Source organism: Natator depressus, chromosome 8, assembly GCF_965152275.1.
Source record: "Natator depressus isolate rNatDep1 chromosome 8, rNatDep2.hap1, whole genome shotgun sequence".
NCBI classification, from domain to species: Eukaryota; Metazoa; Chordata; order Testudines; family Cheloniidae; genus Natator; species Natator depressus.
Genome location: NC_134241.1, coordinates 65,749,045 through 65,761,158, shown reverse-complemented (window position 1 = coordinate 65,761,158; position 12,114 = coordinate 65,749,045). Strand labels below are relative to the sequence as shown.

Here is a 12,114-nt window from a genome sequence, read left to right as displayed (position 1 = left end):
GTTCCATAGAACAGACACAAGTAAGTTGTGTACGTTTAAGGTAATTCCTTACAGAATCTGTTATGCAATTTTAACACTGGAAATAAAGGTAGGACTTCAAAGTGAATTGACCGGTTGCTATTTTTTATCCTCACAGTGAGCCAAAGATCTTAATAAGAGACAAGTGCTAGTGGTCTAATAAAATAACTATCTCAGTATTCAGAGTCATCTAAACAACATGGAACAAAAGAAAAACTTCCCTTCTCTTTCAAAGGGCTGCAGCACTCCACCACCACCACCCCCACCCCAATCTCAAGCTGCCTCCCCATTTCCTGGCACATCACAGCAGAACAGATCAGAAAGTGTTCTAGGTGGCCTTTTCCACAGTATAAGATACCTGGCTGCCCTGAATTCCTTGGTGGTCCACAAAAACTTCAACACAAAAATGATACTGGCAGATAACATCATTATCTTTCTCTCTCACACACACACAAAATCTGTCACTCCCTAGCTAATTCCTCCCCTCCTCATTCCCTTGCCAGTCAAGCCTACTATCAGCTATGAAGCTCTTTCAGTTGCCAGGAATTTAATTTATAATTACCAGGTCCCCTAATCATCTCCCAACATTGCCACTCACTCTCACCCTACCGTCAACCTGGTGCTGACATCACCTGACAATGTTCCATATTCCATAAACAGCCCTCTTTTTCTCCTTCTTTCCCCTTCCAATACCCACATATTTCCTTCTCATCTACCAGTCACCTTACTGTCTTTACCTTCCCATTTGCTTCTTTACTCCCGTAATTTCCTCTTTTACTGAAGGTCAAATTAAAAAACGGGCAACGGAAAAGGTTGGAGCCAGAAACCCGAGATCCTTTATCCTCCTGATGTTTAAATCCACAGACAATATAGCTGTAGATTGTCAAATACTACTGCCTGGTAATTAACCTCCTAGAATACAGTCAGCAGGTTATAATCGGCATTCAGTGGCGTGCCACCATTACTGCATTAAGAGTAACACAGGACATCCAAGACCTGGCTCTGTGGATTTTTCTTAGCATGAATCTTAAATGATTTTCCTTTTTTCTTTCCAATCTCTCACTTGTTCTCTGATGCCCCTTCTAATCTGTCTCCCTTCTTTTCCTGCCTATTCTCTCTCTAGTTCACATTCTTCTCTTCTGATTGCTTGCCTCCCACTTTTGCTACCTCTCTTCTCTGTCGTCCACCATCTCTTTTCACTCATTCCCTTTCACAAGGATTTGCTCAGCCTGCCGCCACCACAGCACTCCCACCCCGTCAGCTCAAGAATAGGGGATAACTCAGTTTCTCCTGCATACCTAGCAGAAAACATCATAGGCTACCCCAACTGAATGTTTCCTCAAGCCTATCTGGATGTTTAATTTAACTCTTTGCCACTGATACCCACTATAGCTTCTGTGAGAGACCAGTGGCAGCATATTTAGTGCTGATAGGCCATAGAACATGCAGCATTTTAAATATGGTGCATGGGGCAGTACCTGAGATGAGCTTTGCAACATGCCGCTGCTACATTAAGTACTAATTAAGTGGTTAACATGTAAATATAATCCTAAAAAATATTTCGAGTGCATGTTCCTTTTTCTCTCCAAGGGAATCAAGTAAAGAATATCTGGAAACTGATCTGATGACCATTTTTATTTCCTTCCCTTTCTTAGAATAAGTGCAGTTGGTAACTTTGTCAAAAAGTTTCATACCAAGAGCCAAGTTATTACTCTTCCTGTGTAATTTTTTTTTTTTTTTTGAGCAAAATTGATCAGGTTACAGCTACATTTTCTTTACAACTAAATCTCTTTTTTTTTTTAATCTACGTTATTTATTTCATGAAGGCCCCAATTCTGCAAATACTTATGCACATATTTTACTTGGCCTCAATGAGACTAAGCATGTAAATAAAGTTAAACAAGTGCATAAATATTTGCAGGATCAGGGCTAAAACAAATCAAAATATTCACTTGTTTAATTGGGCATGTCTGATGAGACTGCCTGCTATTTGAATTACAAACACTTTATCTCTCAAATATTGTTGCTTATGCTCAACAACAGACATTACTAATTAATTAATTCATGTTGTTGTTTCTCCCTCATGTTATTCCCCCCATCCCATACCAAAGATTAAATCATTTCCCAACTTTAGCTAAACCAAATGTTTTTATAGTTAGAGAAAAAGCGTCTTTAACACCTAAACATAACCCTTTTAGCATTCTCATAACTCAATAACCCAAGTGCAAAAAGCAATAGAACCCCGATTTTATGAGCATCTATCTTATGAACAGCCAGTTATCTAAATCATTTTTCGGCTGCCAAAGTCATCTTTCTGCCACTGAATGTGACTTCAATCCTTCAGCCAATATTCAAGTAGCTGTTAAGGTTTGAAAAGACTGATCCATTTGGCAGCAGGGAAGAGAAGCAATTCTATCAAACAAAGAAACATCACTGTATACATTAGTTACCATTACTTATGTGCATTGTCACCGGATGATTAATAAATTATTTTATGCACTATAAATATTGTAATTCTGATATGTTAAATTTTATGAACTTTTTGATTTTATAAATTCCTAAATCCCCAATTAGTTCATCAAATAGGATTTCTCCTGTTAAAAAAGAAAATACTTTTCCTGAGCTGATAACTAGTATGCCATGTTCCAATCTTGTAAGACTCTCTGTCACAGCTCAAAATCCTTGAGAAATCAAATTTTAAAAGAGATTATAATAAAAATGATGAGACAATCATGGCTCCTGGGGACATTACCAAGGACTACTATAAATTATTTTATATTTTTTCAAAATTCAGATCCTTTGGTCCCCTCCTAAGATTTAAGGGATGTAGTCACATCTCTTTGCACAGGGAGTTTGGCAGATATATTGCCACCCAAGCATGAAGTAGTTTCTCATTAAATCTTAATTTCTATACCTAAAGATAACTCAGAGCCAGAATGGCAATAACGTACTTCCATATTTTTAGGTGATCATTTGAAAAAAACAAACTCCCTTCAAAATAAGGGGTAAAAATTTAGACAAAGTAAACCGTGATTTATTTTATTATTTTAAGAACGATTGCAGGAAACGGTTATTTTAAATAAATAATTTATATAAATATCCCCTTTAGTGAACTCCAGTGCTGGCAGCACATCACTTCCTGCTTTCCTGTTTAGCAATTTCTCACAAGTTAACAGAACTCATTGCAAAAACTATTTCAAAACGAAATTTACGAAGTACCACAGATATAGAAGTTGAAAAAAGACAGTGTAATGCAGGTCAGCCCAGCTAATTTGTTTCTAATGACAATTTATCCAGTATGTGTTACAATTAAGATTAAACATTATGATTAGAACTTTCAGTTATGGGTCATTTCTATTTTTATTATTTACACCAGTGTAATCCCGCCCTGGGGAAGCAGTTTGTCATGAAATGGAATTACCACAGTTACAATGCAACACTCCAACATTACCTTGTGTTGTGCAATCCTCATGACTCAAGGTCATCGTGTATTGATGCGACATCTCACAAAAACTTTTCCAACAAAATGTTAAGGCACCATACAATGGTCTCTGTAATTAAACTAACACAGTCCTCTCTTATCCCCCTTTCTGGCTGCTAGGAAGGCTCAACACTGCTTTACAGTGAGGACCACGCTTGTAACGGGGCAGCTTTGTTTGTTCTGTGCAACACCAGACAAAGTATGCACTATTACCAATATCAAAGTTCAAAACGCATAAGTCAAATCCAAAAACACATAAGGGCAAAAAAAAAAAAGGATCTTTTTAAAGCTTAAACGTGTTTTTTGTCGTCTTCTGAACTCCCTCTCCCAATACACGCATGACACTGATGTTGCCAGTTCTTGCAAACTTACAAAGTAATGTGATTTTGGCCCGTGCTACAGGATCCTCACCGGACACGGGTCCCATTGTCAATCTTTGTGCAAACACATAGCAGGGACAGTCCCTGCCCCAAAGAGGTTCTACTCTAGTGCAAAGCATAGTAGTGAATTTGTGACATGGGAACTGGAACGGGGACCTGTCAGACTCCTCTCACGTGAGCTATTAAATATCCATTGATGGGAACAACTTTTAATCCCTGCTGAGCTGGGCACAATTCACACTGGTGACCTACAGGCAAAAGGCAGTATAGCTCATTAGCAGTCCCTCACAAGCACTAACGTTAGTCCTTCAAAAATGAGGCTGACTTTCTGGAAAGGTAAGTTTACGAAATCAAGTTCTGGCCTTCTTAGAGCTTGAACACACTGGGTCTTCCACTCTCATGACACACACAAAATCTCCCGCACATTGCTGTCAGTCAGCCAAACACTATTCTTAAAAGGGACAACTGCCTGTAACCAAATACAAATAATAAAAATGCAACACTAAAACAAACATTTGCACAATAACCAAATTTGCTTCTAAATACAATGCTTTGCAGGGTCAAGTTACACTGACTTGTACACGTGTGTGTGGTTTTTTACCTCCACATATGTCATCAGCAGGATTTGAATCCATAACCTTCAGATCCACAGCACAAACCACTTCCACTTTAGTTATAGGAGTAACTTGAGTAAGGGGGTGGGTGGGAGAGAACAACATGCTGTTATCTTCTATGTAGCCCAGCCCATACAGGGAGAGACCACACACATCTTGCCAGCGGGCCACACATGTGTTTGTGACTCAACAGTGGAATGCTTGGGCAGCAGGATGCTTGGTTCCTATTCCTAGCACTGACAGCGGATTATGGTCTAGTGGTTACAGACATCATAGCCAAACGTAACAACACTCCTACTTGAGTCATCTGTGGGGACTGAACCCAAGAGCTCTGGATGTAAAAACCAGAGTCTCTACCATTTTATCTAAAGAACTAGTTCTCTTACCATGGGAACAGAGCAATAAATCTCTATGTGGTCTAGCAGCTAAAAGGTGGCATAGAGCCACACTGTATTAATGTGGGATACAGAAAGATCTAATTTGCTGTGCTCCTTCTGAAAGCATTATGTGGCAAAGTGGGGGACTCGGACTCTGTAACATTAGAGGCCTGAGGTCTATTCCCAGCTCTACCTGCAATGCAAGCTATCACTTATCTGCTCTCTGAAACTGGTTAATGATAGCTACCCCCCAAGGCATGAAACCTTGGTTCACAACAAGTGATGTGAAGGACACAGAAATGTCAACAGCAGTCAGAGGAAAAGCTGGGAGTAGAACTCGTGCTGTCTGGGCTTGCAGTTTAATGCACCTTTCACTAGACTACAGGACATTTTATGACAGGTTTCAGAGTAGCAGCCGTGTTAGTCTGTATTCGCAAAAAGAAAAGGAGGACTTGTGGCACCTAAGAGACTAACAAATTTATTTGAGCATAAGCTTTCGTGAGCTACAGCTCACGTCATCGGATGCATTCAGTGGAAAATACAGTGGGGAGATTTATATACACAGAGAACATGAAACAATGGGTGTTACCATACACACTGTAACGAGAGTGATCACTTAAGGTGAGCTATTACCAGCAGGAGAGCGGGGGGGGGGGGGGGGGACCTTTTGTAGTGATAATCAAGGTGGACCATTTCCAGCAGTTGACAAGAAGGTCTGAGGAACAGTGCGAGGTGGCCAGTGTCTTGCTCTATGTCTTTCGTTTCCCAAAAATTGTGTGACAACCAGAATTCTTCATGTCATCACAACTCTGCTTGTAGCAGGGACCAAATCCATGAGAGTTGACAAAACTGAACAGGAAAATACCAGTTTGACTCTACAAAAGACACATGCATAACCATAAAGAGCCACATGAGGGTCAAACAATACGGGCAAAATATTACCACAGGCATCTTGGCTTACAAAGCAATAAAGCACTAGTGGACTGTGAATGCATCCGGGAGCCAGGACCTCCCAAATTCTAATTCCAAGTCTACCACTGGCACTTTCCTTCTCTGTGCCTGTGGGAATAACATACTACTTGCTACATCACAGGAATAGGAGAATAAACTAGTGTTTACAAAGCACTGTGAGATCCTACGATGCAGACATAACATAATGCAGAGAATTTATTAGACTACTGACAAGTGTAACTATTTCTGAAAACATTGCAAATGTACAGCCCAATCATGAAAGATTTTCAGTATCTCCCCAAGCACCTTCAGTTCACTTCAGCTACAATGGAAGTTGATGCTCAGTACCTTTTTAGAATGCTTGGCAACTCACAGGATTAAGCCCTTAATTTTCTATTTATGCACTGCCGACCTAAATACATTTTTAAATGTATCCAAGGTTATAATAATTTCTGAAATTTTCCGGGGATGATTCTCTAATGTGAAGAGTGCCCCCTGCAAAGGTCTAATTGACTGCTCTCATGGAAATCAATGGGAGAAGAAGATTCTCTTCACTTTGCAAAGGCACTTAGCACCTAACATAAATTAGCAAGATCTTTACTGAGATCACAATTTGGCCCTTATAGGTTTTGATCCACATAAACAAACCCCTGTACCTGAAAGAGTCAAGTTCAAGTCAGTGAAGCTTGAAGCAGTTGCAAGTGTCCATCTGCACAAAGCAGCTTGCCAGACCGCGCATCATCAAGAATCTACAACCTATCCTGAAGGACAATCCCTCAGTCTCACAGATCTTGGGAGACAGGCCAGTCCTCGCTTATAGACAGCCCCCCAACCTGAAGCAAATACTCACCAGCAATGGTAGCAGGTTTAAAACAAATAAAAGGAAGTTCTTCTTCACTCAGCACACAGTCAACCTGTGGAACTCCTTGCCTGAGGAGGTTGTGAAGGCTAGGAATATAACAGGGTTTAAAAGAGAACTGGATAAATTCATGGAGGTTAAGTCCATTAATGGCTATTAGACAGGATGGGTAAGGAATGGTGTCCCTAGCCTCTGTTTGTCAGAGGGTGGAGATGGATGGCAGGAGAGAGATCACTGGATCATTACTTGTTCAGTTCACTCCCTCTGGGGCACCTGGCATTGGCCACCGTCGGTAGACAGGATATTGGGCTGGATGGACCTTTGGGCTGACCCAGTATGGCCATTCTTATATTCTTTATGTTCTTAACCACACACCACACCACAAAAACACCAACCCAGGAACCTATCCTTGCAACAAAGCCATTGCCAACTCTGTCCACATATCTATTCAAGGGACACTATCATAGGACCTAATCACATCAGCCACACCATCAGAGGCTCATTCACCTGCACATCTACCAATGTGATATGTGCCATCATGTGCCAGCAATGCCCCTCTGCCATGTACATTGGCCAAACCAGACAGTCATTTTTTCATGTTCTCTGTGTATATATTCCTACTGTATTTTTCCTACTTTTCCTACTTCCTACTGTATTTTTCACTGCATGCATCCCATGAAGTGGGTTTTAGCCCACGAAAGCTTATGCCCAAAATAAATTTGTTAGTCTCTAAGGTGCCACAAGTACTCCTCGTTCTTTTTGCTGATTCAGACTAACACGGCTACCACTCTGAAAGAAAATATTGTGTTATTATGAAGAAACCTTTCTAGTTCATTAACCCAGTAGAATATATTTACATATTTTTATTCATAATCAAATGTGAGTATTATATGAAGCTATATCCAACAGTTGATCTTGAAATTATTTATAGTTTTGCAAGCTGTGGAAATAATAGCAACAGACCGTATGCATTAGAACACAAAACAGATTGCCTACAAGGATCAGCAAGGAATCATCCACACTCATTCTACATACAGGGATGCATAAATGGCTAAATATATGAGTTGGAGAACCGGGATTTGGAGGAAGAAGAATTCTTCCCTCCAAGACGGTCACTGCCAGAAGCTGAATGCCAGAGTAGATGAACTAGTGCTCTGTTCCAATCTAGCAAGGCCTACTTAGCTTATGCAGTTACTAAATGTGTGCTATAATTTCATCTGAATTTGCTCCACTTAAAATTCATGTCCTCTACGATCTCTACGTCATTTAACAAAAGTTACAGAATACCACCTCTTCTATACAGTGTCATGTATACTACTCAGATTTTGAAGATTTAAGTATTTTAGAATGTCTGTCATAACATTTGCATCTAGTATGCTGCTGGTGTAGTTTTTATTTTGACTGGTTGCAATTTATTCTTGATATGTTTTTTTATAATGCATTATTGGCTTTTACAGAATATTTTGCAGTAAATGCATTTGCCAAGATGAGAATGGTGTCATAAAAAGAAAGAATATAACTGACACCAACCAGTGATTGTGGACTAAATATATCAAGCAAATATAGTCCAATTTACATTAATTGTACAAGCATCTATTTTTAAAAACACATGAAATAAGAGGAGGTTCCTAAGCCTGGGTACTAATATTGCCTTCCTATTAGTCTAAAATAGCTTCAATTAAAAAAGTAAAATGTTACAAATTATTAGGTCCTGGTATTCTGAAAGTGTCGCAAAATGTTAGCAAATGTTAAAGTCTATTCTTGCTTCAGCAGACATCTACTTAACTTCCGTATACGTCAGTGAAGTTACTGGTGCATATCAAGTGGGATTAGAAGCAGGCCACTTGTACTCAGAATCTCTTCTCATAATATTTTAATATAATGTTAACATTTTACATCGCCATATTAAAGACTGGCATTCTGGGGCAATGAAGAGATATCCATTTACATATAATCCTCAACAAAATCTTTGTTTAAAAAGAGTGGAAAATTGAAACCATGTTTCACTGGAGTCCAATTAACTCCTAGTGTCTGTTTGTGTATATATTATGTATATAAGTCCCTAATTAATTCACAATACTGCAGCAATTGCGGATCCCGCAATATTAAGCTTCCACAGCAATTTTGTCAGCCAGGCGGTGCTGAGAGCGTGGGGCTGACAACGGGAGTTCTGGCCATCAGCCTTCTGGGGCTGATAGTGGGAGCCCAGGGTCCTGCTGTCAGCCCCACACATGGCGGGGCTCCCACTGTCAGCCCAGGCAGCTGACAGCCAGAGTCCTGGACATTACTGACTGTAATATAGTTGCAGCAAAATGTCTGGTTATCAAAAAAAATTAGCAGGCATAATATAATACTTGAGTGTTTATATCATTCCAGCAAATTTTTCTTAAACAAATAGGTCTTCTCGGGCTTTTCCAAATTAACACAATTAATAAAGGTCCATTATTACTTTTCCACAATTTTCCATGTCTTGTCCGCAACTCAGCTGCAATTATTTGACAATCATCTCGTGATTCAAGTATGGCCTAACATATATATTCATACGAAAAATCTGACCTCTCTTTAAAAAAAACAAAAACACAAGAATGTCTGGAAATGAACAGTGAAGAGACCCAACCAATTCGCCACAGACATATAATCCTTCATCACTCTTTATCAACCAACCTTAACTTGCCACCTTAAAATTTTCAAAAATATATGTAACGGCCAAAACAACAAGTTACAATTACACGCACCCACCCTCCCCGTCCCTTTAACCCTCTCATGCCTCCTCCAGTCCCCTGCACACGTCCCACTGTGCTTCCCCTGTCCTTTGCAACTTCCATGCCCTTGAGGAGCCCTACTCTCTCCTGCCTACCACTCCATGCACTTGCATTCTCACCACTACCCCTTCCATTCAAAAAACAGGAAGCATGGCAACATGCTACCTCACCAGGTACCTCTCAGTCCTCAGACCTACTATCATCCTCTGTCTATTCTTCATGCTCTCTATATCTCTTCCCAGACTTCTAACTCACCACAATTCCCCCCCCCCCCGGCCATGCTCCCACTTCTAATCCGTGCTCCCCATGTACCCATTTGTCCAGGTCAATCCAGCAAAACCAGAAACAAAAAGTCAGTTAATTATAAATTGTTTATAGTAAATACATTTTTCATATTATTAGTTTTAACAGTGCTCTTTATCGCCCCCTATAAGACTAAGAGGAACTTGTCTTCAGCAAAGCCAATAAAATGCAACCCCAGTTCTGCATGAGTCTCCACAGGAACACAGAGTCCACCCAAGCAGATTCATTTGCAGGTTCAGGCCCAATTTCAGAGATTCTAAGTTCTTTTGAGACAAGACACAAAAAATCATTAGGAAACTTTTCAAATCTGAAGGACAGGTGTTTGCAGTTCAGAACACCTAAACTTTATAACTGCTCAGTTTTTAATTTTTTAAAAATTAAAAAAACAATTTCTCAGATAAAATCTACCAGAGTTGAGGTGCAGGATGTAAAGATTCAGGAAGATTAGAGGGAAAAGCAAAGTGTACTAAAAATCAGGCTTATATTGGGAAGGTAGCTTAACTATGGTTATTACCGCTCCATAAATAAGGATTAACACTATAATTTATACAACTCAAAAAGGTATACAAAACAAGGCCTTGATCCTGCAAAAACTTATCCACCTATTTAACCTTCTGCATATTTAACTCAATGTGACTACTCACATGGTTAAATTTAAGCACGTGCTTTTTTGCAGGATCAGTGACTGGACCCCTGATCTTTGTAAATTATTCCATGAGAAAAGACACCTTTGCAAAACCCCAGTGACTTCAAAGGAGCTCCCCATCTGCATCATGTGCCATATAGGCTGGGGGCCTCTCAAAAATAAACGAAAAGGAAATTCACAAACACCAGTGGGCAGGGGGGTGAAAAGAAGTAACATTAGGTACAATTTTATCTGACAAAAAGCATGAAATTTAGTGTCAAAACTGAAATCATGTGCTTAGGGCATCACAACTTTGTGCATGGGTATCACAGCTTCTGAGGTCCAGAAGGAGCCCCTCTGTTCTGAGATCCCCAATAAATATGTAATCCAAGACCTAAGCACACAGGATTGACTGAGAGGGACCCTGAGCTTTAGCTTTGATCTCCATGAAGATCACACACCTAACAATCTCACACACAGGTTTTGTTATATTTTTTGCCTGTCTTTTGCCTGAATGGTTGGGGAAACACAAACAACACCAGCATGTGATTAGACCACATGCCCAGAAACCTTCAGAGGGCTGAAGCAGATTTATGTCAAGTTAGTCTTCTTGGGATCTTTTTCCCCCAGCTATTGTAATTATAGAGAATGATAATTCAGCTTCCTAGATTCCTCATTCTACATGACACCGTTCTTTTTAAAATTGCTGACCTATTCATCGGGACAGAATTTGACAACAAAACAAAACCGAAATATGTTGGGGAGGGGTTGTGTCTTGTATGGTTTTAAGAGGGTTACTTTTTGCTTTAAAAAAAAAAACCAGAAGGCATTTCAATACCTCCTTACTTCACAATAACGATTGTAAACACAGAGTAGCTTGAGTACTTCTCATAAAGCGTGCAGTGACTACGGTAGGGGACACGGAGGGTGGGCACGTGCCCCTCCATACAATAGGGTTTAACTCCCTACAGCATCTTTCACCTCGCGTGCATCCTCTCCGCCAATACTTTGCAGAGTTAAATGCTACCGCGTAAGTGAAAGCAAAACACGAGCAGGCTACTTAGCGCATCTCCGCATTTGCACAAAGAAATTAAGCAGCTGATTAATGGGGGATGCGAGGCGGGGGCAGCAGCAGCCCTTGCGGAGCGAGGCGCCCTTACCTGGGACATCTGGGGCCTGAGGTTGATTTCCTTCAGGTTGATGGAGTGGCTGCGCAGGTTGTTGAGCAGCTGGCAGAGCAGGACCCCATCGCGGAGGGTCTGCGCCAGGTCGAACACCTGAGCCGTGGGCCAGGTCACTCGGTGGTTGTGCGGCAGCACCTTGCAGTGGATCAGCCACTGGGCGCACTGCTTCCAGGGCTCCATGCCGGGCACCAGGCGGGGAGGATGCTGCGGGCTGCAAGCGCCCGGTCCCCAAACCCAGAGAGGCAGGGAAGCCCTCGGGGCTCCGCGCCGCCGCAGTGCTCCGCCCCGGCTCTTCCGAGCGCCCCTGCCCTTTGCAGAGCGCGAGCGGCAGCAGCTGCCGGGCGGCGGCGGCTGGAGAGGCTGCGTGCGAGCTTCCCCTCCCCCTCTGCGCAGACTAGAGGATGGGCTCGGGACAGGTGCGCGCGCATTGTCCCTGGGCCAGTGGTGCACGCTCTGCGGAGGGGCCGGGGCTGTGGCGCTGCCTGCAGGGCTGGTGGCCCCGGGGCCTCTCCTTCCCAGGCAGGGCCTTCTCCTGCAGCTAGACGCCCCTGCCAGGCAAA

The 12,114-nt window shown here is 41.6% G+C and overlaps 1 protein-coding gene across 1 annotated transcript in view; it reads right to left on the bottom strand.

Moving 5' to 3' along the window:
* VAV3 (vav guanine nucleotide exchange factor 3) overlaps positions 1 to 11,895 on the bottom strand; it is a 248,808-nt gene extending 236,913 nt beyond the window's left edge. The window contains exon 1 of the mRNA XM_074961222.1: positions 11,531 to 11,895. Within this exon, the coding sequence (XP_074817323.1) occupies positions 11,531 to 11,734 (204 nt within the window). The 5' untranslated portion in view covers positions 11,735 to 11,895. The remainder of the gene's footprint in view (positions 1 to 11,530) is intronic.
* Between the last annotated feature and the right edge of the window lie 219 nt (positions 11,896 to 12,114).